The sequence below is a fragment of the Sciurus carolinensis genome, chromosome 5, assembly GCF_902686445.1.
Source record: "Sciurus carolinensis chromosome 5, mSciCar1.2, whole genome shotgun sequence".
Classification (NCBI taxonomy): domain Eukaryota; kingdom Metazoa; phylum Chordata; class Mammalia; order Rodentia; family Sciuridae; genus Sciurus; species Sciurus carolinensis.
In genome coordinates, this window is record NC_062217.1 from 119,534,491 (window position 1) to 119,561,561 (window position 27,071).

At 36.3% G+C, this 27,071-nt stretch overlaps 1 protein-coding gene across 2 annotated transcripts in view; it reads right to left on the bottom strand.

The window, feature by feature from the left end:
* Ctnna3 (catenin alpha 3) overlaps positions 1–27,071 on the bottom strand; it is a 1,721,400-nt gene that overhangs the window by 1,651,974 nt on the left and 42,355 nt on the right. For both annotated transcript variants that reach the window (XM_047553944.1, XM_047553945.1), the window contains exon 2: positions 10,592–10,695. In XM_047553944.1, the coding sequence (XP_047409900.1) occupies positions 10,592–10,690 (99 nt within the window). In that variant the 5' untranslated portion in view covers positions 10,691–10,695. The remainder of the gene's footprint in view (positions 1–10,591; positions 10,696–27,071) is intronic.

The window sequence follows — 27,071 nt, forward strand, 5'->3', positions numbered from 1 at the left end:
CCACTCTGGAAAGCAGTGTGGAGATTCCTTAGAAAACTTGGAATGGAACCACCATTTGACCCAGCTATCCCACTCCTCGGCCTATACCCAAAGGACTTAAAATCAGCATACTTCAGAGATACAGTCACATCAATGTTCATAGCTGCTCAATTCACAATAGCCAGATTGTGGAACCAACCTAGATGTCCTTCAATTGATGAATGGACAAAGAAACTGTGGTATATATATACAATGGAATATTACTCAGCTATAAAGAATAATAAAATCATGGCATTTGCAGGTAAATGGATGAAATTGGAGAATATCATGCTAAGTGAGATAAACCAATCTCAAAAATCCAAAGGACGAATGATCTCACTGATAAGCGGATGATGACACATAATGGGGGTGGGAGAGGGGTAAGAATGGAGGAAGGAGGGACTGTATAGTGGGAAAAGAGAGGTGGGAGGGGTGGAGGTGAAGGAAAAAATAACAGAATGATTCAAACATCATTAACCTATGTAAATGTTTGATTACGCAAATGGTATGCTGTTACTCCATGTACAAACAGAAACGACATGTATCCCATTTGTTTACAATAAAAATAAATTTTAAAAAAAACTGTAATGTTAACCATATAGTCTATCTTGATAGATTTTCCAAAAATGAGAAGGAAAATCTATCAAATTAAGCAAAGTAAGGAGAAATTATATTCATGCTGGTATTTATATCTAAATCATTCTGACAAATCAACAATCAACAGTCTATAGAAGAGTACTGACTCAAAAAAGTACCAAACAAGAATAAACAAAGGACGATTCTTTTTTCCAATCAATAATCATTAAGTGTTTGAAGGAAACAAAGTATGAAGTGGAAAATCCAATCAGATAAATGATGACACTAAAGTGGAATTGGTCAACCTCACACGTAGCAGGTTAGGCATGTTTGTATGACCCTTTGGCCTATCTAGCCAGAATCCTGATTTTAGAAGTGACTGATGATAAAACATGGGTATGACCCCCTAATTCTGTGTTTCATCTTTATTTATTAATCATTTTATAACCCTGTCAATCAGGGTTTAATTGAATAATTGTGCCAATATAACTTTACCAACATAAACTTTTGAAGTTCTTTCTGTATTTAATTTCCACTATCTATTGCCAGATTCCTTTTTTCTTATATACCTTAAACCATGATATTTATTCTTTCTTGTTCTCTTCTAACACAAAACTCCGTTTTGTCAAAGATATCCAGAAAACATATGTATGTTTGTATGTATATAATCACTTGCAATGCAAGTATGAATAAGAAAGAGAATAAATGTCAAGCAAGAAAGTCCACTGGAAATAATTATTAGATTTGTAGGGCTCTTGAATTTACAATAAAAATGTGATCTGAATATAGTCTACCTGTGAATTAAATGCTAATGTTCATTTTTAAACTAAGTTGTGTCCCAGCTCTAAGTCAACCAAAACGTTTTGTCTCATTTTTGTGTAAAAATTAAATGTCATCAATTTTTAATCTCATTGGCCATCACTTAGCCCTTAAAGCCTGAAATGCCCCTTCTTTGATATTACCATAGTCTCTTAATTCTAAAATCCAGCAGTTATAACAAACAACATCAAATTAACCTCTTCTTTTCAGAATGTTAAGTACAGACAACATGTTTTTCAACAATGAACTTCCCATAACCAAGGTTGAGCCAAAAAATTTTCTTCTAAGTTTTGAATGTCCCCTCCAAAATTTGTGTTGAAATCTAATTGCCTTTAAAACACTATTTAAAGGAGGAACCTTTAAGAAGTGATTAGGTTATGATAGCTGAGCAAATGTGGGTTAGTAATAAAAGAGAGGAGTTCAGCCCCCTTTCTCCCTCTGTCTTTCTCTCTCTCTCACCGTATGATGATTTCTGCCATGTTATAGCACAGCAACTCATCAGATGTGACCCCTCAGTTGTGGACTTCTCAGCCTCTAATATCATAAGCCAAACAAACTTCTATTGTTCATAAATTACCCAGTCTGTGGTATTCTGTTATAGCAGCAGAAAACAGACACCTATTATCCCAAAGATAGTGAACCAAGATACCACTGATCATGTTGTAGTTTCAAAACTGCTTTCTTGATCTTAAGCAAAAAAAAAAAAAAAAAAAATTGTTATGAAAATCATTAAAAGAGAAGGAAATCATTTTATAAATCTTTTGGCACTCAGTTAGCAAGACAGAGTTTTATGAAAAAGAACATCTGGTCAGATATGAAAAAGAATAGGAGAAGCCCTCCTCCTGTCCTAGCCCCAAGGGACTAATGGAAGAAGGATCCCATAGGTAACAAAGGTAAGATGAATGACTTTATTTCTCTTCTCAAGGCTTCACACAGATTGAGAGCTGCACTAGCTCAATTAACACTGTTATTTGAGAAACACTGAAAGCAAGGGACTTTGATTCCATTTATCTTTGAGACAATAGGAAAAAATAGCTTCATGATCTGCCTTGTACAAACTTTGGAATGGACAGAGTGAAATCTTGGCATTGCAGTGTAAATAGATATAACGGAGTCCAGCTTAGCTTTCTTAAATCACTCTTGATTTCCACAAGGTATGGATATGACCAGATTATCCTCTACTCTAAAGGACAATCAAAATATGGCTGTACTGAAGATTGATGGGCCTGCCCTTAGTGCGCCACTATAAAGAGCAAAGTGCTCTTGTAGCTGAGATGTGGTCAGATAATTCGAGACACTGGATGGAGGATGTGGTTAGGACTTAGGATTGTTAAGCAACATCAAGGGTCAACATGTGGTTAAGGTATCCTGGGAGAACCATGGACCCTAACCAAGCTGAGGAAAAGCAGTTAAAAATTACAAATTTATAAATTTTATTAGCTATTGACTATATTAGGAAATGCACAGAGATGTCCAAAATATGGCCATGCATGAGACTGGTCACCCCTCAAATGTCATCAGAATAGAGAGCATTCCAGAAGAGCTGCTCTGGGGCAATAGGCACCAAATGTCCAAAGGCACACTATATGGATTCAAAGGTACAATCTCCCACCAAAAGAGCATATATGCAACACTCTCACCTCAATCACCTGTTTCTGATAATTTTATCTAAAAATTTTTATCTAAAACAACTGAACACAGAGCCAACATTGCTGACTCACACCAGCTTATCATCTTATTTTTGAAATATAAGGTGTTATATCCCTACTGTGTGGGAACTTATAAAGATCAGACCTCTTATAAAAGATAAAGCAACTCAAGTATATTGTGGACAAATTTTTAATCCCCTACACATATCAAAAAGGAAAGTTACATTAAATGCTTATATCCATTATAAGATGTATCATCATAATTTCAGAAATGTTAAAAATGTGAAGTGGAGAATGTGGGAAAATGTGTCTAAACTGAAGAAAAATAGTATCTTGCAAATCAGAGCTGAGAGTGCAAATTGTTTCCTTAAAAAACTCATCTGCCAAAATCACAAACCACATTTATTAAGACTTAATTTGCAGAGCATTTGTTGTGTGTGTGTGTGTGTGTGTGTGTGTGTGTGCGTATCACCACAACAGGATTAAAAAGACATAGAAGGGGCACAATTTTAGGGCAAGCCTTGGGCCAAGAGGCAGAATCATGCTCACTACTGGCTGATACAATAGCCAACACAGCAGTTCTTACACTGTAATCACGTGGGAGCTTTTAAAACTACTGCCCAGTCCTACTCCCAGACATTTCGATTTAACTGGTTTTGTTTGAGGCTTGGGCATCAGGATTTTAAAAAGCTCCCCAGATGATTTTAATGTTCAGCCAGGGTTGAAAACCACTGGTCTAACAGAATCTCAACAGTAGCAGGAATTTTCTGAAGTGCCTACTTAGCACTCTTTCCTCAAGCTAGGCTTTTGTGACTCTCAAAGGGCTTGGTCACAATCCTCTCCATCATAATTCGCATCACAGGAGGCTCTCAACTGTGTGTGAGGTATTACCCATTGCTTGCTCTTTCTTAACCATGGAGTACAGAATATCTCTTGTGAGAAAATAATCAATCTAGAACAGGGACATAAAATTATCCCTGTGGTCAGGTCTGGCTATTTGCCTACTTTAGAAAATAATAGTTCTATCATAACAGAGCCACACCCATGTGTTTACATATTGTCTATGGATGCTTTTACAAAATAGTTCTAACCAACATCCTGTGACCATTAAAGATGTGTTTATTATCAAACTATTTACTGTATGGATCTAGACAGAAAAAGTTTGCCAACCACTAGTCTACAGTCATGGAGTTTTTAAGCTTTAAGGGTATTTCCTGAGACTAGTTGGGTGTCCTAAAATAGCACATGGGAAATTCAAGCAGTAAAAGTGACCACATATGGGGAGATATGGCCTCTTTTATCCTTTCAGCAAGAATAAGCACAATTGCTCCCATCAATCTAGCACAGATAAGCTGTGATTGAAAGATAAAATATTAATAGAAGTGGAGTGAATGTGGGATGGTTAAAGAACCCAGAACAAGAAGATAGCAACACTGGATAGAAAGAAAATCGGTCTTATAGAACAAAAGGACTAGGAAGCAAGCTGAGAAGAGGTAAAGCATGTGCAACAAATACCCCACCGCTAATCTCAAGGCTACCAGAAACAATGGAGGAGACATCTTGTATGGTTACTACACGTGCCCCCATCTGAACTCACACTATTTTAATCAATTAGCAACTACTTTTTCTCACCTTGATTATAATTTAAAGAGTGGCTTCCTTTTTCTCAACTATTTGTTTCTCAATAAATTCTAAAACCTAACAACTTTCCCATGAGAGCAATTTTCTGGCATTAAAAAAAAATGCAGATATTGAAGAATTCACTTTAGTAGAATCTACTCAGTTATATTCAATCACCTTATGTTTTAAAACATTATTGAGGCAGAATTATGTTTATTTCTTCATCCTACCATAAAATTAAAGTCTTTACACTTACAGAGCCTTGAGTCTACAAGTATTTAAAAGATATCCAGTTTACTAACTTTTTTTTTATTATAAACAAATGGGATACATGTTGTTTCTCTGTTTGTACATGGAGTAAAGGCATACCATTTGTGTAATCATAAATTTACATAGGGTAATGTTGTTTGATTCATTCTGTTATTTTTCTCTTCCCCCCAACCCCTCCCACCCCTCTTTTCCCTCTATACAGTCCTTCCTTCCTCCATTCTTGCCCCCCTACCTAACCTTAACCCTAACCCTAACACTAACACTAACCCCTCCCACCTCCCATTATGTGTCATCATCCGCTTATCAGCGAAATCATTCGTCCTTTAATTGATGAATGGATAAAGAAACTGTGGTATATATATATACACACAATGGAATATTACTCAACCATAAAGAATGATAAAATTGGGCTGGGGAGATAGCTCAGTCGATAGAGTGCTTGCCTTGCAAGCACAAGGCCCTGGGTTCGATCCCCAGCACCCAAAAAAAAAAAAAAAAAAAAAAACAAGAATGATAAAATTATGGCATTTGCAGGCAAATGGGTAAATTGGAGAATATCATGCTAAGTGAGATAAGCCAATCTCAGTTTACTAACTTTTAAGTTTACTTGTTGAGATTACAGTTAAAACCCCAATATGTACTTGTAAAGTACTTCATAAGAACACTATATGTGTACAGAGTTGTCTTCAATATTTTCTTGTAAATGTCAAGATTAATTCTGATGTGAGTTCAATTGATAAAATAATCAGAAAGGGTACAAAAAAGAAGTTTGAGGATCAAACCAAGGAAGCACAAACAAATGGCATTATATCCATTCAAAATGATAGAAAACAATCACAAACAAAACTTGAATTGTTTTCTGAAACAAACAAGGGAAATTATATTCTAGGGGGCTAAGAAGTCAAAGGGAGCAGACATGTCCTCCCCTGCTACCTGGAAGCCAATCAGACCTGTCTACAGAGCAGTAGGAAATAAACTCTTCCAGTATGTCTATATGTGATTACTTGATTTCTTGATTTTTGTTTTTTGTTGTTGTTGTTTGGTTTTGTTTTTGTTTTGGGCACAAGGAGAGGAGAAGGAAATACCATTGAGGGTGGGATATGGCAAAGAGGTTCTTCATAGGATCCAGGGGGGAGTGAAAATTGTGTTCCTTGGAGGAACTAGGATTAACTGATTCCACCCAGCCACTTCATTGGGTTCGACTCTTAGCAAATACAGAAGAAAGATTAGGGAAAAAACTGAAAGTGGTTATTTTCATAAGAACTTTTTGTGATTCTAAATGAAAGCACTTCTTCATGGAGACCCATGTGAGAGTAAAGCACAGGAATGGGAAGAGAGGTATTTTCCCTCTTCTGTAGGAGCGCCACACCATTCTGCTGCCTTGAGGATTCACAGGGGGACACTGCACTGACATGTCCATTTCTAGTCTCACAGTGGAAACCACAGGCAGTCCTCATCCACCAGCAGAGACTCCAAAACTTGCAGACAAGGGAAGAGCATAAAATTTTACAGGAAAATCCCCACTCTGGGATAAACAAGTGAGGGAAATTACAGGAATCGTGGATTTTTACTTCCAATGGAACCTCCTCAGAGTTTTCAAAGAGAGAAAAAGACCAAGAAATCAGATTACATTAAGGAAGTTAAGTATTTGACCTAAATGGCCAGTGCTCAAGGAAACTGGAAGCAGTGAGGACCCAGAGGCAAGAGTACAATTGTGAGTATAGAATGTGTTTGAAAACTGCCAGAATTTTTAAAACCCTAATAACTAGATAATCTTATTGTCCTTGAACAGCAAGAGTTCATGAATCTAAGCTTGAAAATTTCTCTACTATGACTCAACTTTTCTCCATATCTCTACTTCTTTCTGAATGTCTTTTGGTTTTGCACTGGATGTAACTATTTAACTCTAGGTACCCACCACTTAACGCTCAGTATATAATCAATTCCCAGAGAGAGAATGGTGAAGGAATTAAGGATGGCCACCCCAAAATATGCCATATTGGTATACTGATTATTTTAAGCTGAAACTACGCAAAGAACAGTACCTTCAGAAAAGGTCATTAGGTCTGATTTTTCCTACATGTAGCAAACCATAAAGATTCTTTTGGGAGGGATATTCTTCACAAACTAAGACTGGAAAATAGCAGTTGTCACCAGAGACTGGTAAATGAGCCTTCAGTGAAGTGAATAAACAAACTCTTTGAAGTAGGCCATATCTTCCACTAGCTTCTATATCCCTCTTAGCATATATCTCATAGTAACAGCCCTAGAATTTGCTCTCCTAGCCAAATTATCTTCTTGTCCTGTCTTCCCTTCAAAATTTACTATTCTTTGTCTAAAAAGTATAAAAGCATCATGCTTTGGTCATTTCTTTGGACTTTGTTCTCTTGTGAAATTCCCCATTGTACATATGAAATTATTAAAATGTTTATGCTCTTCTATTATTAATTAGTTCTTATATTAATTGGGTTTCTAGATCCAAAGAGTTCACATAAGAACAAAGGTGGCAGGGGGGTAGAAGAGATTTCTCTCTCCCCTATAATGATAACACCACTGCTGCAATGATAGTGAAACTACATACTGAGATGGAGTCTAAGTTAGCCTACGTCTCTGTCTGCCTATATTGAGCAAACCCCAGCCAACTCACAATGGATCTGTAGATTGAAAAGAAAGTGAATTTTTATTAAGTGTCAGATTTGAAGGTTGTCTTTTTAGCATAACATAAACTTGCTTATGCTAACCTTATATCATTTGATGCAGGTGTTACCAGATACTCTTAAATTTGAAGCAATGATTATTAGAGAGTATATAAAAGCTATCTCTAGTGCTGGTGTTATAGCTCAGTGGTAGAGCGCTTGCCTAGCACATGTGAGGCACTGGGCTCGAACCTTGGCATCAAGTATAAATAAATAAATAAATAAATAATTTTTTTAAATGCTATCTCTAAGGGACTCCCAGAAAAATAGCTGGGAGACAGTATGGAGGTAGAAATGAAGAAAGGACCAAGAGATCCTATGAAAGTCTATAGTAAAGGCCAGAGAAATAATGTTTATTACTGCTGATCTAACTCTACATTTATCTCTTAAAAACCTGGGATGGATTATATCATAAAATACATTTGAACCTGTGTCCCAAAAACTTTAAAAGAGGTAACACATTATAAGGTATTTGGTTTTTTTTTTTTTTATTTTAAGGGATTCTGAGTAAGGCAATTCTTTAACACATATTCAACATGAATCTGACATACAGCAAATTATATTTTGTAGCAAATAAGATTATTGATGGTTCTATTATATAATGATTGTAGCATGATCTAGTAGTTTATATCACCTTCAGAGAGTATACAACATAGTGATGTAAATTTTTTAAGCACAATTCTGCATAAATAGACTTTCTGCATTGCACTGCCAAACTTGGATCTTGAAAGTGATAAAGTGCAGATGCCTACAGTTGCAATCATAAAAATGTAATTGCTGAGAAAAAAATTATTTCTGATTCATTGGAGGAATTTATTACAGAGGGATGCAACTGTGTAAGTTATCACACAGAGAAAATGAAAGTGAATGATTGAAATATATCCCAGGCTGAACATCACTACAAAATGACCTAGTGATTTACCTGTGCCCAAGAGGAAAAAAATAGATTAAAGATAAATCAGGTTCAGTAGGGAAGACTCTGGTAACTATAAAAAGAACAGATAAAGATTTATGAATAAATGAATTTAGAAGTCAGAGTGACATAATAGTATCTATGACCAATTACTCTAAAAATTAAAATGTAAGTTTGACTCTGAATTATATAGAGAGATGGTGAGAAATTCTGTGGAAACTTGAAAGCAAAGGAATATAATTTAAACATAAGCAGTGAGGAAAGGTGGACATTTTTTTAATGGGACTACTAAATTGATAACTTTATCTGATGGTAGTAGGACCTTAAAGATCATTTTGTGTGGTGTGTGTGTTACTAGGGATTGAACACAGGGCCTTGTGTATGCAAGGCAAGCACTCTACCAACTGGGCTATATCCCCAGCCCAAGATCATGAGTTTCTGTTGGAATGTCTTCCAGTGTAATTAGAGACTATATCATATACTTAAAATAAACCATATAGCTATTCAAATTAAACAATCTTTGGAATAATAGCCAAGGCATGGAAACAACCTGAGTCCATTTAACAAACAAATTAATAAATAAAATGTGATATATACATATACTGTGTTAAGTCATTTTTTAAAAAAGAAATCTTGCCATTTGCCAACATGAATATACTTGGAGGCATTCGGTTAAGTGAAATAAGCCAAACATAGAAAGAAAAACACTATATAATCTCACTAATAATGTTAAATCATAGAAGCAGAGAGTAAAAGGATGGTTTAAGAAGAAATTATGGGTATAAAAATCACCCATAAGTTTACTGTATTAGAAAGATGGAGAATGTAGGCCAGTGGTAGAACATTTGCCTAGCATGTGTGGTGTGAGGCCCTGGGTTCCATCCCTAGCAAAGGGGAAATGGGAAGTACATGCATCAAAATGTTAATGTTTATCTCTTGGTGGTAAAATTGAGGTTTTTTTTTTTTTTAAATTCTTTCTCTCTTTTCCCCCACCATCGGTTTTTTGTTGGTTGGTTGGTTGATTGGTTGATTGGCTGGCTTTTACAATTCTTTCAGTGATCTTTATCAGAAAAACAATAAGTTTTTTTTCTTTTTTTCCTATTTTTAATCTCTGTAGCCAAGACAGAGATTTTTAATAGTGGCGTCTCCATAGTGGTTTAGTATCAATTTCATACCAGATATTAGTGTTTTAGCTTGCCGAAGTTGATAATTACACTATCATCAGCAAAGCTCATGCTTTGTAGCAAATGTCAACTCATGCAAAGTAAAAATGTATACAAAGTCTATTCTCAGATCTACTTCCCTCCCTACTATTCATTTCATAGAAAAGATAAGCAGAACATTTTTAAACGACCAGAGGTAAATTGTGAGTGCTTTGAGTCCATAGAAAAAGTGACTTAAAAGGCATGGTGTAAGGTAAGTTTAAAAGGAGTTCCCTCACAAATTTTGGGTTAAAGGTAAAAAAGTTAAATCTATACCATTGTGTAAGTTTCTTCAAACTCTTCTTTAAGAAATTTCAATACACAAAATCTGGATAAGTCAGAGAATCATTACATATATCATCAAAGGATTATTCACTTTATGAAAGACTTTATCAAACAATTCCTTTAAGTAGCTGCTTTTCTCATGCATTTTGATATTTTAAAGATAGTTTTCTATTTGACAAATTAGCCACCATATCTCTTGGGGCAAGTCACTGAAATTCTCTATATACTAAACATGACTTTAACCACTCTACCCATCTCACTCCATTTTTATGATTATCAAACAAGATAATTTCTATAAAGTAACTTTGAAAATTATGTATACACACTAATACTGCTGTTGCTGCTAAAAGAGAATCTGGGGGTAAACTCAGAATTTTATTTTTACTAAATGCATATTCTTCTACATTTTAATGTCACTTTTTAAAAAGGAGAATCTAGACATCATATTCATAGAAAAATCAAATCTTTCTTTGGCTCATTATTTTTCCATGTTTTTAGTTCTTCTACCTCTGTTGCACATTATAATTCCCACGATATTAATACCTGAATTATGAGAGGCTCCAGTAGCTTCTCTACGGTGAATGTCTGGACCTGCAGATCCTGAGGGTCAATGTTCAGTGTGATTGGTGATTCAGTTGACATGCTACCTATGCACAAGTACACAAAAACAATGCTTGTTAGTTAAGAAAAATATTTTCTAAAGACAAGCATTCATGAAAATTAGGGAACAGTTGAGACCTGTATTTGCATCTCTTCCTGATACCAGCTATAGCTCACAGAGGACTAGTGTGCCAAATTCACCATCAGAGAAACATCAGATGTTCTCCAACTGTTCTCTGAGATCATGTTGTCTGCACATAGGTGCCCTAACAAATCAATCTACACTAGTAAATTCATAACCAAATTAAAAAGTCAACAAAAGGATTTTTATGTGGTTAGAAGTCTTAAACAAAAGAAGTGCCAACATGGTGAGACATCATACAGCATACAAGTCCTTTTACTTCCATGAAATCATAGCACTAAAGCAGCTCACACTCATCTTTTGCCTGTTAATGTAATGATGACTTAGATGAGAAGCCAGGCAAAACTTCATAAGATGTGTTATGTCTCTACTTGTTTTGGACGTCACTTATTTGAGGATTTTGATTATGGAAAAAGATTAGGGGAAATTTACTTTCTGATAGGATTTGCATAGCTATAAAAAATAAAAGAGAAGAAGTCCCTGAGAAGGCATTGATATTTAGACAAGACAGATGAGAAAAAATTATTATAAGTGATCCCTTAAGGCATTAACATTATCCTTAAGAATCAATTTAGCAATATTTTGCATAAGAGCATATATGTTCTTAGTCATATACTAAAATGATCATAGGTGGCATGTCATAACATATTAATATTGACATTCAAATTAACCTATTAGTCATTAAGACTATATTACCCCAATCAGTAAGCCCACAAATCAATATTAACCTACCCAATCAATAATCAACCAGCAAGCATTTACTGAAGATCCACAGAGATAAAGAGAAAAAAAGTCTCTCCTATTATAACTTGATCCGTTTTTTAAAAACAAAAAACTAATAACTCACAGAAACGTGCACCTATCAATGCAAAACCCTTCCCACTTAGCTTCTACCTACTTTCTTCCATAATTTCAGGCTAAGAGAGCATAAAAATCTTCCCCCGGAAAATATCCTGATATTCCCTATTAAACCCATAGAAATAAAAACAGAAGGAAAATAGAAAGTATTGTGTTCACTTCAGTTTTTGTGTTTTTTATTGTAGACATAGGGAAGATCATTTCTTTTTAGTCGATTAATTGGCTATAAATGGACAGATGGATGGATGAATGGATGGATGAGCACGTATTTTCATAGTGACTCTCTTATACAGGATCAATCCCTTAAATTTTCCTCAAAATCTTAATGAGCCTAGGAGGAAGAATTATTCTCTTTCCTATACCTGTCTTGTACACCTAAGGAATATATCAGAATCTCAGGGGAGAGCCCACGTTCCAGATTCCCTGCCTGGCAGTCTTATCCCATTCTCCTCCATTTTTCACCCCTCCCTGGCCTCATTCCATAAAATCATCACCTCTTTGTCATCAACCTCTCCCACTCTAATGGATCCTTCCCCTGGATCCATAGATGTACAATTGTGTATACTTAAGGACATTCACAATCTCTGCTACACCTTTGTATAAGTGAAAATATCAGTGTTTCACCAATGACTTTCCAAACCGTATACCTTAAACATATGCAGAAAAAGGAGAGAGACATAAAAACAAAAAGGCATCCTTATTGGCCCTTGATATACTCTAATTCTTAGATTAAATAGTGTAATGTGTTTAAACAAAAAATAGAGGCAAATACTGTAGAGTCTAGAAGACTTAATACTCTTCAGACATTATGCCACATGTTTACATGCCATTATTTTCTTGATACAAAAAATGAACATTTGAAGTATTCTTGAGAATAATATGAATCTTCCAAAAAGCTGTCCCCTGTGACTTAATATTGTACATAATCAAAATAGTTAATTTCAAATAAACATAATTCTAATTCTTTCTTGTGTCTTCAACAAAGTTTAATATTAAAAAGATAATTATATTGAAAGTATCAAAGGAACCAATTATGACAAATTTAATAATGTATAAAAGCATTTAAGTACAAGCTTCAAAGTTTTCTATACTATTGAAAACACTAATGCATACTAATCACTTCATGTATAGTATCAAACCATCTTCTTGTCAATTATAATAAGAAATTTGAAGTGGGGAAAAGGACAATTTATGTATTGAGTGTCCTAGAGTTACTCTAACCATATTTTTTAAAAACTATAATGCATAAATAAATATATTCATCTATGGAAAATTACAGTAGATGTTGACTTTTATTTTTAAACACCAGCATTATTGATCACAGAGAGAGCACACATTTTCTAAAATGAAATACATTTCTAGATAGTTCATTTACTGAACATAATCCAAATTCCCTTCCCCTGCTTCAAGACTGTCAACTGTGACCTTGTCCTAAGTCTATGCTTTAACTTTAATATATGTTACTTACAAAAAGTGCCTACTATTCCTTTACTTTGTAAAAGCCTTTTTGCCTTGAAAAAATAATTATTCAAATTGTATTAAGTAAAAAAATCATATTAATTTCTTTTCAAATTAAAGTATGAATTACTATTATCATATGAAATAAAATATGTAAAGTCACAACATCTTACAATTTATCCTGTTATTTCCTTGCTTCTCTCTCCTTTTCATTGATTTTATTTCCTTTCTAAAAGTAGAAACACGGTCTCTTTTTCTCAGCTATTCAGCTGAAATACAGAATATGTGATTCAAGAAAGAATTCAAACACTATAGCTAAATGTTTTCTCTGAAATGCAGTTCTAGGATTGAAATGTTTTGGTTTGGTTTGATTTTTGTTTTGGTCTGGTTTTCCATCATTCCACCTACCACTTTGATTCTAACACAGGCGAATCTAAATTGACAGATGGGATATTCCCCTGGTAACCTTAATGCATAGCCCATAGTCAAACTATGCAAGGAGATGCGTCTTTCAATGTATGACCTTAGGGTTCTATCAAATGAGTGCTCACAAAGGGGTTTATTTGTTACCCTGCTTATGACAGGTACTATCCTACATAGAATTCAAGATTGCTGACATTGCTTTGTTCTTTCGACTCAGGGACAAAAGTAGAGGACATTGTTGTGAATTAAAATAAGATTTAAGTGAACCTTCACAGCCTTTAATAACATGTCATTTCACTGCAGAATTCACAAAGGGTTTCCAAAGCTACATTTAGCACCAGAAACTGGAAGGGGGAAAAAATTAAGAGGAATAAAAATTATCCACATCATATAAATCCTTCTAGAAGAATGTTTGTCAGCCAAGAGGTAAAAGACTAGCCTAATTTAACCAAGGCATTTTCTAAGTCTGTGTTCATATCTTTAATGAATATTAAGAAAGTTGCTCAGAAGTTCACTTTTCCATGGCAAAAATTATAAAATAATAAAACAAGAAGTCCTTGAAGAACCTTGGCCATACATAATTATTATTCCTTGAATAAATGCCATTTCTTATAAAAATCTTTCTGATCTTTTGTATCTGTCCTATTCAGTAATCCTGATTGATTGGGGATCAGGGCAATAAGAGAGAAAACTGCAGAATTTTGCAAATGAAGTTGAAGCAAGGTCAAACTCTGACAAATTGTTATCAACCTCTTACAGCAATACCACATGAATCTAAAACAAAATTCCTACTATGTTGTGAGTGTTGAGTGTTGAATTCCAATGCATTTGCATTTAATAATCTATGAACTTTTAAGATCTAGGGAGTATCTCCCAAACATTCAAGAATACTTACTACAACAGCCTTCATTTCAATATACTAGAATTGAATAAATACAAATAATGAGTGGTTCACTATACCATTAGGTGCTAGTGGTTACTTTTGTAAAGTTCTTCCTTGGGTTAGGTTGAAATTTGCCACTTTTGAATTACTATCCAATAGAGGTGCTTTTATAAACAGTTTTAAAGACAGACTAGAATAAAATCCCAGTTTTCAGAAAGGAAGGAAAGAGAACAAATCTCTAGACAGTAGGCATAGACCTCAAGACAGGGTAAACCCACCATCGTGAATCTGTCCCTTCTCCCCAGATTATCTCTGTCTACAATACCTGAATTTTACTTTATCTCCTGCTTGAAATTGAACTTATATCCATTTTAAATTTATTTTGTTTAACACACATTTCAAATTTAAACGCAGTTAACTCTGAAATCATGGGGCATACATTTATCACAATTAGCATGCACTAGCTCATTGCTCTCCATCTAATATCCTCTACCATCCCTCTCTATTACAGTACACACCACTTTGTAGTTTAGTCGTGCCCTAGCAGCAAAGGAGAGGGGTGGTAGAAGATCAAAGATGTGCAGAAAGGCTAGTGGAAAACTTACCCTTCTAAAATTTGCAAAGGGGTTGCTGCCTATTCCCTCACAAACATTAAAAACTTTTCCACCTAGTTTTCCTCCTTACAGTAACACATCACACACACACACCCAGAGAGAGAGAGAGTCTTCATATTCCAGAGCTCAGACTCCTCTTAGTAAAGCTGTAACTGTTCTCCATTAGTTGATATGTTCTTGTGGGATGACATAAAAACCTAACTATCTATAATATGGCTCCTATAGAAAAGTCTCTAATGTCAATACTTAACATTTTTTTTAAATATACTTTTTTTTTGATACTGAGAATTAAATGCAGAACCACAACGTTTTCAACCCTTTTCATTTGTATTTTGAGGCAGTGTCTTGCTAAGTTGCTTAGTTCCTTAGTACTTCCCTAAATTGCTGAGACTGGTCTCTAATTTGTGTTCCTCCTGCCTCAGTCTCCCAAGTCACAGGGATTACAGGCATGCACCACCATACTCAGCTCAAAAATAAACTTTGTAACAATCAATTATTTAAGGTTATTAAATTTCTTAATATAGTCATCATGCTTACCTGCTTATTCCAACTTTGTACTCATCTTTCAACTATATTGTTCGAGCCATTTTTTCAGAGATTACTATCGAGGGTCCCTATCTTATATTTGGACAAATAATTTTTATCCTAAATGCAAAATTTTATTCTGTTCTCCTAAAAACATTTCATCCTACAAATTGGAACTTTTGTTCTTAGGAGTCAAAAAAAAATGATTTTGGAGAACTCAACACATTAATACCTCTTCCTAGTTTCCTTGTTTATCCATTAACGCATTCAGTATGAATTCTAGAATTCCCAGTTAAGTCATTGAACAGGTGAAAACTACTTATGAAAACCGATTTTTATACCATTACAGATCTCCTTCCAAATACAAAATGATCAATTAATAAACATCTTAGATAAAGTAATCCACTTTTTTATTTTTCCAGAAAATATATCATGGAAAGTCTTTTCTAAGTGTTTCACTGAAATAGAAACACTCTTTCTCTGTCTTCCTATTTAAGAGTTCAAGTTTTCAAAAACTCTAGTGTGATGAAACTTGTTCCTGGAGAATTCAGGCTAACTACTAGCAATTACTGCCATTTAATTACATTTTAGTTTAGTTTTCCTACAGTTTGGCGCTTAGTTGTCTAAGTCTCATTTTTTTCTCTCTTTTGAAAATTATGATATATGCCTTTCCTTGTCTATTAGTCAATTAGAGCTGCTAAAACAAATATACCATTGACTGGTCGACTTAAAAAACAAACATTTAATGTCTCACATTTCTAAAGTCTGGGAAGTCCAAGATCAAGGTGCTGGAAGATCCCATGTCTCTTTATTTATATAAAGATACACTATGGGCAATAATCTCACTCCTGAGGGCTCCACTCTCATGACTTAATTACCTCCCAAAGACCCTACCTCCTAACACCATAACTTTGGGGGTTAGGATCTCAATGTATAAATTTGTGGGGAGGGGGTACGCAAATATTCAATTCATGCTTTCTGGTGGACCTCTCATGTCTCAGTGACTCCCAGGAGAGATTCTGTAATCACATTGGCAGATCACTTCAGAATTCAGGTATATACTTTTTCAGGATGTACATTTCAAATATTTTAAAGAGATGAGGCTATCTCCTTTATTTTCATCATCTAGAGCTTCGATTCTTTTTTGATTAGTTAAAAACTTCATTAGGAAACACAAGGTTTAACAATATATATAGTGAAAGCAAATCCTTCTTCTGTTCCTAATTTCTCTCCCCATGGCAATTACTCTGGTCAATTACTCTCACGGTTCCAGAGATAGCATACATAATACCAACATACAAGTATTTAGGTATTTAATACAAATTATAACCTCTTTGCTTTTTCACTTAATTAAAGTACCTGTACCAATCTTTGTTCTATGACTGACAATTTGACATAAGAGTTCATGTGTATCATCTGTCATCTATTAATCTCATATTGTCTGATTCGTGAAGAGAATCTGTTCCTTCCCTATTCTTTTTGTTTCTTTCTCTCAAACTATGGCTTTGGAATCCCCTTTTCTTTACCTTCAGCATATCATGCCAGCTCTACCAAATGAGAAGTGCTTAGTCTTCTCAAGTTTCTGCCTTGCTTTTATCTGCCTTCAGTCATATGGCCCAGTTCTCTTCTTTGATTCATATCCTTTTCAATTTTGTATTCCCTATTCATATATACCACAGTTTGGGATTGTTAATATTGTTCAGTGATTATTTATGGAGCACTTAAACACATTTGCCATAATTCTAGATCCTGGTGAAAGAAAACGTATTAAAATCCAGGCTCAGCCAACTCTGCATCTTCTTTCTTCATTTTTAGCAACTTACATTTAACCATTCAATTTATGTTGTATATAACCTCTTAGAATCATACTTACTGTTAATTTGAAATTCTTTAAATTTGTTTTTCCTAAAATCTAGAACACATGGTTAAATGTCTAACATTGTCTTATTTAGGATTACTCTCTACAGAATAAAAGGTCCACTTTGTCACAGACAGTACTGTCCATAGATAAGAGCAGCCCCTCCTTCTGTCCTCATTCTTTTTTTTTTTTAATTTTTTTTAGTTGTCAATGGATCTTTTGTTTTATTTATTTATATGTGGTACTGAGAATCAAGCCCAGGGTCTCACACATGCCAGGCAAGTGTTCTACCACTGAGCCACAAATCCAGCTCCTGTCCTCATTCTTTAGAGAAGTTGATGAGACCAAGGTCATACACTCACTCAGAGCATATATCTATCCTTCCTGATGCATTCAGGGTACCTAGATCCCAACTCCTTGGTCAACCAGTGCAAACCAACTTTCAGTGTCTATAGCAGCCTCTTCTTGGAATCCATCTTCTCAGGTATGATGACTGAACATGCTCATCTCAACACCTAAGAAGTAACCAAGAGGCAACTGTTTGCTGATGAATACAGTTGGAGCTTGTGTATGCAAGCTGGGCTGTCTGCTTGAGGTTGCTTAAGGCTCCTCAAGTTCATGACAGAATCAGAAGTGAGAAGAGAAGAGGGCAGGTCACATGTTATGGGGAGGACTAAACTCATTCTAACAAGAAACTCCAAGGAATCCAAGAATTCTATATTCAAATCTTGCCTTCTAGATTATTTGAAGGTATGTTTCTCAAGGTAGGAAAATTGGAGGATAAAACCTACTTTAGCAGCCTCTTGGATTGATTTATCACTTTCACATATGTGAGCACATGATAGGCAGGCCTCCATTTGTACCTTTACTCTACTTACCACAAATGTTAAGGATATACCTGCCCAAACTTCCTTGGACTGCATACCACCAAGTTCTTCCCTATTGATCAGATTTACTTCTTTTATTATTTCCTCAATAGTCAAAAATATACAACTGTCAGCAACATAGGATAAAAAGTCATCAGCTTATTCTACTTTTAAGGGAAGACTTCCTGAAATTTTCCAAATGTGTCATCTGTTACTGTCACTTTTTAAAGCTGAACTAGGAACATTCTTGATCTAATAATCCTCTGCAACAATATCAACTCTCTTTCTTCCCCCAACCAAATGCTCTTTGTTAACATTCTTTCCTTAAATATAAGATTTCCACTCAAAGCTAGAGAATAAAAAGGAAAAGAAGGGGATGGCAGGGGTGTCTCATGAAAATTGAAGGAAGATCAGTAGAGTAGAGAAAAGGGACTGGGGGAGGGAGGAAGGGAGGAAGGAAGAGAAAGGGGACATACTGGGGAATGATGCTAGCCAAATTATATTATTACATTGTGCACATGAACAAATACATAACAACAAACCCCACTATTATATAGAATCATAATATACCAATAAAAATATGAAAAAAATTTTAATAAAAAATATTAAATTTGAAAACAAAGATTTCCATACAAGAATGTATGTGTGTATACACACACACACACACACATAGGTACATTCCTCTACCCCTTTTATTAAAATTATGTAGTGAAAATTCAGTATTTCATTCATGAGAAAAGTAAATAAAAATCTTAAATACTCAAAAACAACAAAACATTTAATTCATGATTTATTAATATATCTGACATTACATTTAATTTGTGTTTTTCTAGGTATCCTTACTGACCTCTTCCAGGTTATTTTCCCTGATGATTAGCATGCATCAGCCCTATTAACATAGCTCTATCTATACCCTAATTATTGTCATAATACACTTGTGTGTATACACATTCACACACATTTGATGATTTTATCTGGAAATAGATGTCAATTCCCCAAGTTTGAAGTACTCTGATCATATCAATAAGTCTTCAAGAGATCCACTGTGGCTTTATGAGATCCATTCTGAATATCATTTAGTGAGAACTCTATTTAGCAAAATATGAAAGGGAAATATTTCTAGTAGATATCAATCCTCACCATTAACATAAATGTTAACATTTGCCTGATAACCTATACTTGCAAAATGTCAGAAGAAAGTGAAAGCAACAAATGAAAGATAACCAAATAGTGAAATAGTGTAAACTGAGCATTTATCATAATTTTCATTAAGACTTAATCTTGAGCTGGGCATGGTGGTACACACCTGTAATACCAGTGATTCAGGAGGCTAAGGCAGGAAGATCAGAAGTTTGAGGCCAGTTTCAGCAATTTAGCAAGGCCCTAAGCAACTTAGGCCCTAATCAACCCTCAAAATAAAAAATAAAAAGGGTTGGGGATGTGAATCAGTGTTTAGTGACCCTGGGTTCAATCCCTACTAACAAAAAAAAAAATCTTGAGTGCAAAAGCAAGTTTTTTTAGCTTCACTAACCCCTCTCACCACCCCTCAGAAAGATTAACACAATAAAGTGCAGGAATAAAGTGGAGAACTAGAAACAATTGTTAATTGGGAAAAAAATAAACACATAATCCAAATCATCACAGGCAGTTTTAAGTAAAGAAAAGGAAAAGGCGGCAGGATTTTTTGCACAATTACCACAGCTGATTTTATAGAATTCAGTCTTGGCTAAAGTAAAATAAAATTGAAAGAAGGTAACTATAATATTCCACCATAATCTCTAAACATCCCTGTTTTCCAAGCCCACTTCCATTCCCACCCCTACTTCCATCTCCTTGCTTTCAAAGTAATCATTTGCTGGTTTGTTTGGCCTGTCAAGAAAAAAAGAAAATATACACATCCTCTACTCACTTGGTTATCCAAAGGATCTAAGGTTTGTCAGATAATCAGTAAAATCATGCAATTTCCTGATATCATATGTGATGAGGGAATTGAGTTTCATTATTTTCAGGTGCTTTTCTTACATTTTACAAGTACTTTCAAGATATTTATTTAGAGAACAATTATCTATGTAAGCTCTACCCCCTAGCCTTTTGTCAATTATAGGAGCAAAATTATATAAGAACAGAAACATACCTAGGCTATAGGGCATTATTCATTTATTTGTTCATTCAAGTTATATTTACTGAATGTGTACTCTGTACTAGCCATGGGAAGGATGAGACCACAAACAATAAATCAATAAACATAATAAAAAGTACACTATTGCCATGCTTGGTGGTACACACCTGTAATCTCAGCAACTAGGGAGGGTGAGGCAGGAGGATCACAGGTTTAAAACCAAGCTGGGAAATTTAACATGATCCTGACCCAAAATAAAATTTTAAAAAAGGACTGGGAGTGTTGTTCATTGGTTAAGTACACCTGGGTTCAATCGCCTACCAGAAAAAGGAGGGGTGGGTATTTAGGATATTGGAAAATGACCCCTACTATTTTTAAAAAGAAAAAGTGGAAAACAGTAAGGGAGATTAAGAGAAATAGAGAACAAATTTCAAGTGTCAAATAAAATCAAGATTAGCTTCATTCAGAAGGGGACATTTGAGAAGAGTTGAAGAGATAAGAAAATTAGCCAACCTTAAGTTGGGGGAAGAGCATTGCTAATAGATGTAGTAGCATAGCAAAAACCTAAGGCAGTAGAGCATAGACATGTTTGCAGAACAGCAAAGAGACCAGTTTAAGTAGGGCAGATCGAGCTACAATGAGCACAGTAAAGGAAACAGAAAGGTAATGGAAGCTGCAGATCATGTTGAACTCCATGAGAATTACTGCAGATATTTGAACACAGAGAAACATGATCTGGTTTATATTTTGGACAGATCACTCTGGTGAATAAAATGAAGCATGGGGAGCAAGAGAAGAAGCAGAGATATTCACTGGAAGCTCAGTAGTCATCTACATAAGACAATGTCTTAAACCTGGTTGGTAGCAGCAGAGGTGAACATAGTGGTCAGATTCTAGATATCTTTTAACATTTGACTCAATAGGAATTCCTAAGAGATTAGACATAAGATAGAGAGAACTCAAGATACTTTTAGGGTTTTATGGGGTTTTTTTTGTTTGTTCATTGTTTTTGTTTTTGTCTGAAGCAACAGGAAAGAGAGTTGCCATTAACTGAGGTAAGGGCAGCTGCAGGAGTAGCTGGAAAATGAAGAGTCTAGTTGGGGACATGACAAATTTGAGATGCATATTAGAAGTCAAGTGAAGCTCTCAGGCAGGCAGTTGAATATAAAAGAGTAGAGTCTGAGACACAAATCTGGAATGAAGATATAAATTTTGGAGTTGTCAGCATAAAGGTGGATGGAATGAGAACACCAAGGGAGCAACAAGACTAGAAGGTGGCCAGTTGGAGTCAAAGGATTCTTGTCAGTGAATGGAAATACAGACAGTGGTATTCAAAATAGGATTATAGAGTTGATATTTGCCATAAAATGAATTAGAAAAATGTGTTTCAGCTAAGCAGATGAATTAGAAACATGTGCTACTCTCTGGGTAAGCACAGCCCTGCAGTTGTCAGCAGGAGGGCTCACGTTTGCCCAGCAGTGGGAGGGCTAAGTTTCATCTCCACTTACCCCCTTAGCAGTACAATATGCAGCAGCTTATGTGAGATATCTTGTCCCCCAACAACCACTACGACCCACCCACATTCACACTGTCTTCTAAAGGGATCTTAAATTATCCTACATCTCAACACTATTGGAATTCAGTGATTGGGTGTTGGATTTGAAGTTGGACTGCCTGGATGAGAATCCAGACTCTGCTCCCTGCTTACTGCAAACTTTAGACAAGTTATTGATCCTCCCTGAATATTAGTTTCTTTGTATGTAAAATGAGAAGAATAAGAGCATTTTACTCAAAGGGATCTTCAAGGATAAATAAGAAAATCCTACAAAACCTATAACTTAGCCCATATCTATGGCACTTCACAAGGACTCAACAAATGTTAGTTGATGTTATTATTCCCTTTTCAGCAAGAGAACAGAATCTACTTGTCTACATTTAGGTTAAACATCTCTTTCATCTATAGAGCTCATCATTATTATGCAAGAGTGCTTTCACTCTGTTCCCATAACAAAAGAATTTAAAACAAAGCTTCCCTCTGGTGTCTCTTTTTATTGGATCTCTTGACTTTCAAATTTAAGGCATATTTCCTACATGTGCACTAATTAAAAATGCAACATGCCTAAAGAACTCTAAAAAAAAAATCCTAATGCACAACAACCTCATAAAGATCTTGAGTCCTTTGAAATCAATTCCAGAGTGGTACATAAAAGGTATGCTCCAGGGCTAGGGCTACAACTGTTAAATGTGCCAAGTATCAGGATCCTCAAGAGTCTGCACTTTCAATTTCCTTAGCTCCCAAGACCTCTGGGTTTCAAAAGAACAAAACAATGCTACGTTTTAGAACAAAAATTAAGTATCTTAAGCATGTTGTAATTCAAACTTTGAAGTGCTTCTTGGAGTATCTGAAGTTCTCTTTATTAAACCTTTGAATAGTCATCCTATTGATGTTCTTCGAAAAGTGACCAAATTGAGCCACTCCCCGCCAAAAATTATTTTATCAACTCTTCATAAGAACCAAACAAAATTAAAGCATGTACTTACTGTGGCCGTAATAACCAAAATTAAACATGTTTCCCATATACACAACCTAAATGTGAAAACTACAAAAATGGTTTAAAAAAAGATTGCCTTAACCGATATGAAACAAAACAAAGGAAAACAAAAGAGCCTACTTATATTATATCCCTCTGATAATAAATGACAAGTCAAATGTAATATCCCTCTTTTTGAAAAAGAAACCAAAAAGTTACAATTCAATTTATTATTTAACTAATAATATAACATTGTATACAAGCATTTCACATGATGACTTCATTACCCACACAAGACACACCTTTCAGTTATTTTATAAATGCAAGTTCACATTAAAACCTAGACCTATATTACACAATGGCATACATTTTCAAAATTGCAGCAAAGGAGAAAGGACAGAAATCCCCATGGTTACTCTATGCAGCAATGCCTCTCAACTTAAGGACATTAGATACCACATAAAAATTACACCAGAACCAAGACCCTATGACATCCCATCTCATATAAGCCCAACATGAAGGTTACCTACACATTATCTAAAAAGCCAAAGAACTAAATTAGTCAAATTGAAATTGAAGAAGATAATCTAATATGTGAGACATCAGAGAAGCTTTTATTGAATCATCAGGACAAGAATAACCTTCAGCTACAGGGCATCAGGTTTAAGCAATCAGGGCAGAAGTAACATGCCCTCCATATACACTTTGAAAGTAACAGTGGCTTTTGTTGCTGCAAGTCCAGTGAGCCTATGGGTCTGCTTCACTCCATAATACTATAAAATAGTTCGAGTGTATGAATTCTCCTAAGGTCCAGTACTTTTGAAAGGTACAGAACAAAAAAGGAATGGCGAAGAAAGCAGAATTCTCATCAACTTCAATTTGAAGCAAAAAAAAAATCCTATTTCTTCTTTGTTCCTTGAGTAGTTTGAAATAATAAAAGCCTTCTTATTGGAATAAAGAAAATGGGGTCAATGACCTTGAAAACCACTATATTCATTTTCCATAAATCAATAAATACACTCAGGAAGACCAATCATATATAACTGCTTTGAGAACTTCTACTTCTTCTGTGTTCTGGTTTTTCTTTCTTTCATACTTTTTGAACAGTTTTTAAAAGTCTGTGCCAAAGAATCTTTAATCATCCAAGTTCATTATCTATCAATATTTTTTAAACTATCTACAGGAATTCTAGTGATATGCTTATTAATCCTATTTAACTTTCTTATCCCCTAGCATCAAATCACCACTTTCATGCTTCTCCCCTACCCTTCTCACCATTCTTTCCCGGGTTTTTGACTGGATACTCCTTATCTACTTCCTTATAACAAGGAGTCTTACCCCATTGTAGAATTTCAATTCTATTTAGAATTCTGATTCACAAAACTTTTATCTTACAGTCCAGACCTATCCCTTGAACTTCAGAGTCACCAGATCCATTATCCACTGGGCTGTCTCACAGGCAACTCAAAACCAAATTCATAATCTTTTACCCAAAACCTGGTTGCCTTTTTTTTCAGTTCTAAACAAGATTAATAACATCACCATATAGCTGAGCACCAAACCCAGCAATATGAACGTCATCCTAGAATATTCTGTCTTTCACTCTGCATTTCTCTTCACATCAATTCAGTGAAAAAGAAACATTTCTGGGGGAGGTTTCAAGATGGCAGACTAGAGGGTGGCTGCATTTCATGTTGCTCCAGGACGCAGGATTCAAAAGAGGAGATAGTGAGTGACTTGAGACCAACTCAAAGCTGCCAGGTGAGTCTCTCCTGTTGGGGAGGTGTCCCGGATGGGGCGGTAGTCCCGGAACGCAGGGAACTTTGTGAAGTAGAGTTGCCCTGCGAGACACCCTCCCCCCACTGGAGCGGTAAACACGGACAACTGGGAACATCATAGAGGTGGCTACTTAGCACAACGCTTGGACTCGGAGCAACCACTGGGGCTCCGGGCGGCTGCCTGAGGAGGAGCTGTGTGGCAAGCTGTTTAGACTCAGAACGATCGCTTCTGAACACCAGGGGGCTGCCCGAAGGAAGAGGAGGAACGTGGCAGGTCACCTGGTCTCGGAGTGACTGCATCAGAGCTATAGGCGGTTGCCAGAGGAGGAGCAGCGTGGCGAGCTGTTTAGACTCAGAGCGATCACTTCTGAACACCAGGGGGCTGCCCGGAGGAAGAGGAGGAACGTGGTGGGTCGCTTGGTCTAGGAGTGACTGCATCAGAGCTCTGGGTGGCTGCTCAGAGGAGGAGGCGAGTGGTGAGTTGTTTGGACTCAAAGCGACTGCTCCTGAACACCGGTGGCCTGGCCGGAGGCGGAGCGTGGTGGGTTGCTAGGTCTCAGAGCGACCACTCCTGAACACCCGGGGGGCTACCCTGAGGAGGAGGAGGAACAGGGCGGGTCACTTGGACTCGGAGTGACTGCCTAGGGCTACAGGCGGTTGGCGGGAGGAGGAGACGCGAAGTGAGTTGCTTGGACTCCTAGTGACTGCGTTGGAACACCGGGTGGCTGTCCGGAGGAAGAGGTGTGTGGTGGGTCTCTGGGACTCGGAGCTATTGTACGGGGCTCCAGGTGGCGGCTCAGAGGAGGGACCGCATAACCAGTGGATTAGGTGCAGAGCAGGGTCCCAGGATCTAGGCAGCTTCTTGCTGGAAGAGCCGCACAGAGACACGCTTAGGGCGGAGTGAAGGTTCCAGGACTGCGGGCAGATTCTCTGAGGAGAGGCAACCTTAGGAGACTCGTCTGCGAAGGGTGAGGCTCCCAGGCCCAGGAGGTAGGTCCTGGCCCCTGAGAACGTTGCAGAGGAAGGCAGCCCAGCCCAGGTGGTAGTTGTAGATTGAGGGGAACCCCTAGGAGGGGAACTGACCAGCGAGACCTCCCCATCAGGTGAGTCTTCCCTGCCGGGTGAGGTTTTCCCACAAGGATGGTAAAACCAGAGACACAGGCACAAACAGGCCTTGCCTCAGCCCGCAGCCTAGTTCCCCATTGGATGACCATTGGTCAAGAAGTGGAGGCACCTCTGCCCACTAGCAGGGAATATACCCCACCTGAGGGTCACCACCCTTAGAGAGGCAGCTTCCTTGTGGAGCACCACATTATCAACTTCCTCCAAGACTTCAGGCTACTGAAGGATAAGAGGGGATATACTAGCAATCTTCAGGGACATTATAAGTCAATAGAGGAAAAAAGCAATATCTTAATGATCAACTGATTCCTGAACAATATGAGAAAACAAGGGAAGAAAATGCCCCAAACAAATCTAGATGTTACATCAATAAAATCCAATGACAGCATGGCAGAAGAAATGACAGAAAGGGAGTTCAGAATGTACATAATTAAAATGATCGGGGAAGCAAACGATGAGATGAAAGAGCAAATGCAGGCATTGAAGGAGGAGATGAAAGAGCAAATTCAGGCATTGAATGATCGCACCAATCGACAGTTAAAAGAGCAAATACTGGAAGCAAAAGATCATTTCAATAAAGAGTTAGAGATATTGAAAAAAACCAAACAGAAATCCTTGAAATGAAGGAAACAATAAACCAAATTAAGAACTCCATAGAAAACATAACCAATAGGATAGAACACCTGGAAGACAGAACCTCAGATATTGAAGACAAAATATTTAACCTTGAAAACAAAGTTGAACAAACAGAGAAGATGGTAAGAAATCATGAACAGAATCTGCAAGAACTATGGGATATCATGAAAAGGTCAAATTTGAGAATTATTGGGATTGAGGAAGCCTTAGAAAAACAAACCAAAGGAATGAACAATCTATTCAATGAAATAATATCAGAAAATTTCCCAAATCTGAAGAATGAAATGGAAAATCAAGTTCAAGAGGCTTATAGGACTCCAAATATACAAAATTACAACAGACCCACACCAAGGCACATTATAAGGAAAATACCTAACATACAAAATAAAGACAGAATTTTAAAGGCTGTGAGAGAAAAGAACCAAATTACATTCAGGGGGAAACCAATAAGAATATCAGTAGATTTTTCAATCCAGACACTAAAAACTAGAAGGGCCTGGAACAACATTTTTCAAGCTCTGAAAGAAAATGGATGCCAACCAAGAATCTTATACCCACCAAAACTTACCTTCAAATTTGACGATGAAATAAAATCATTCCATGATGAACA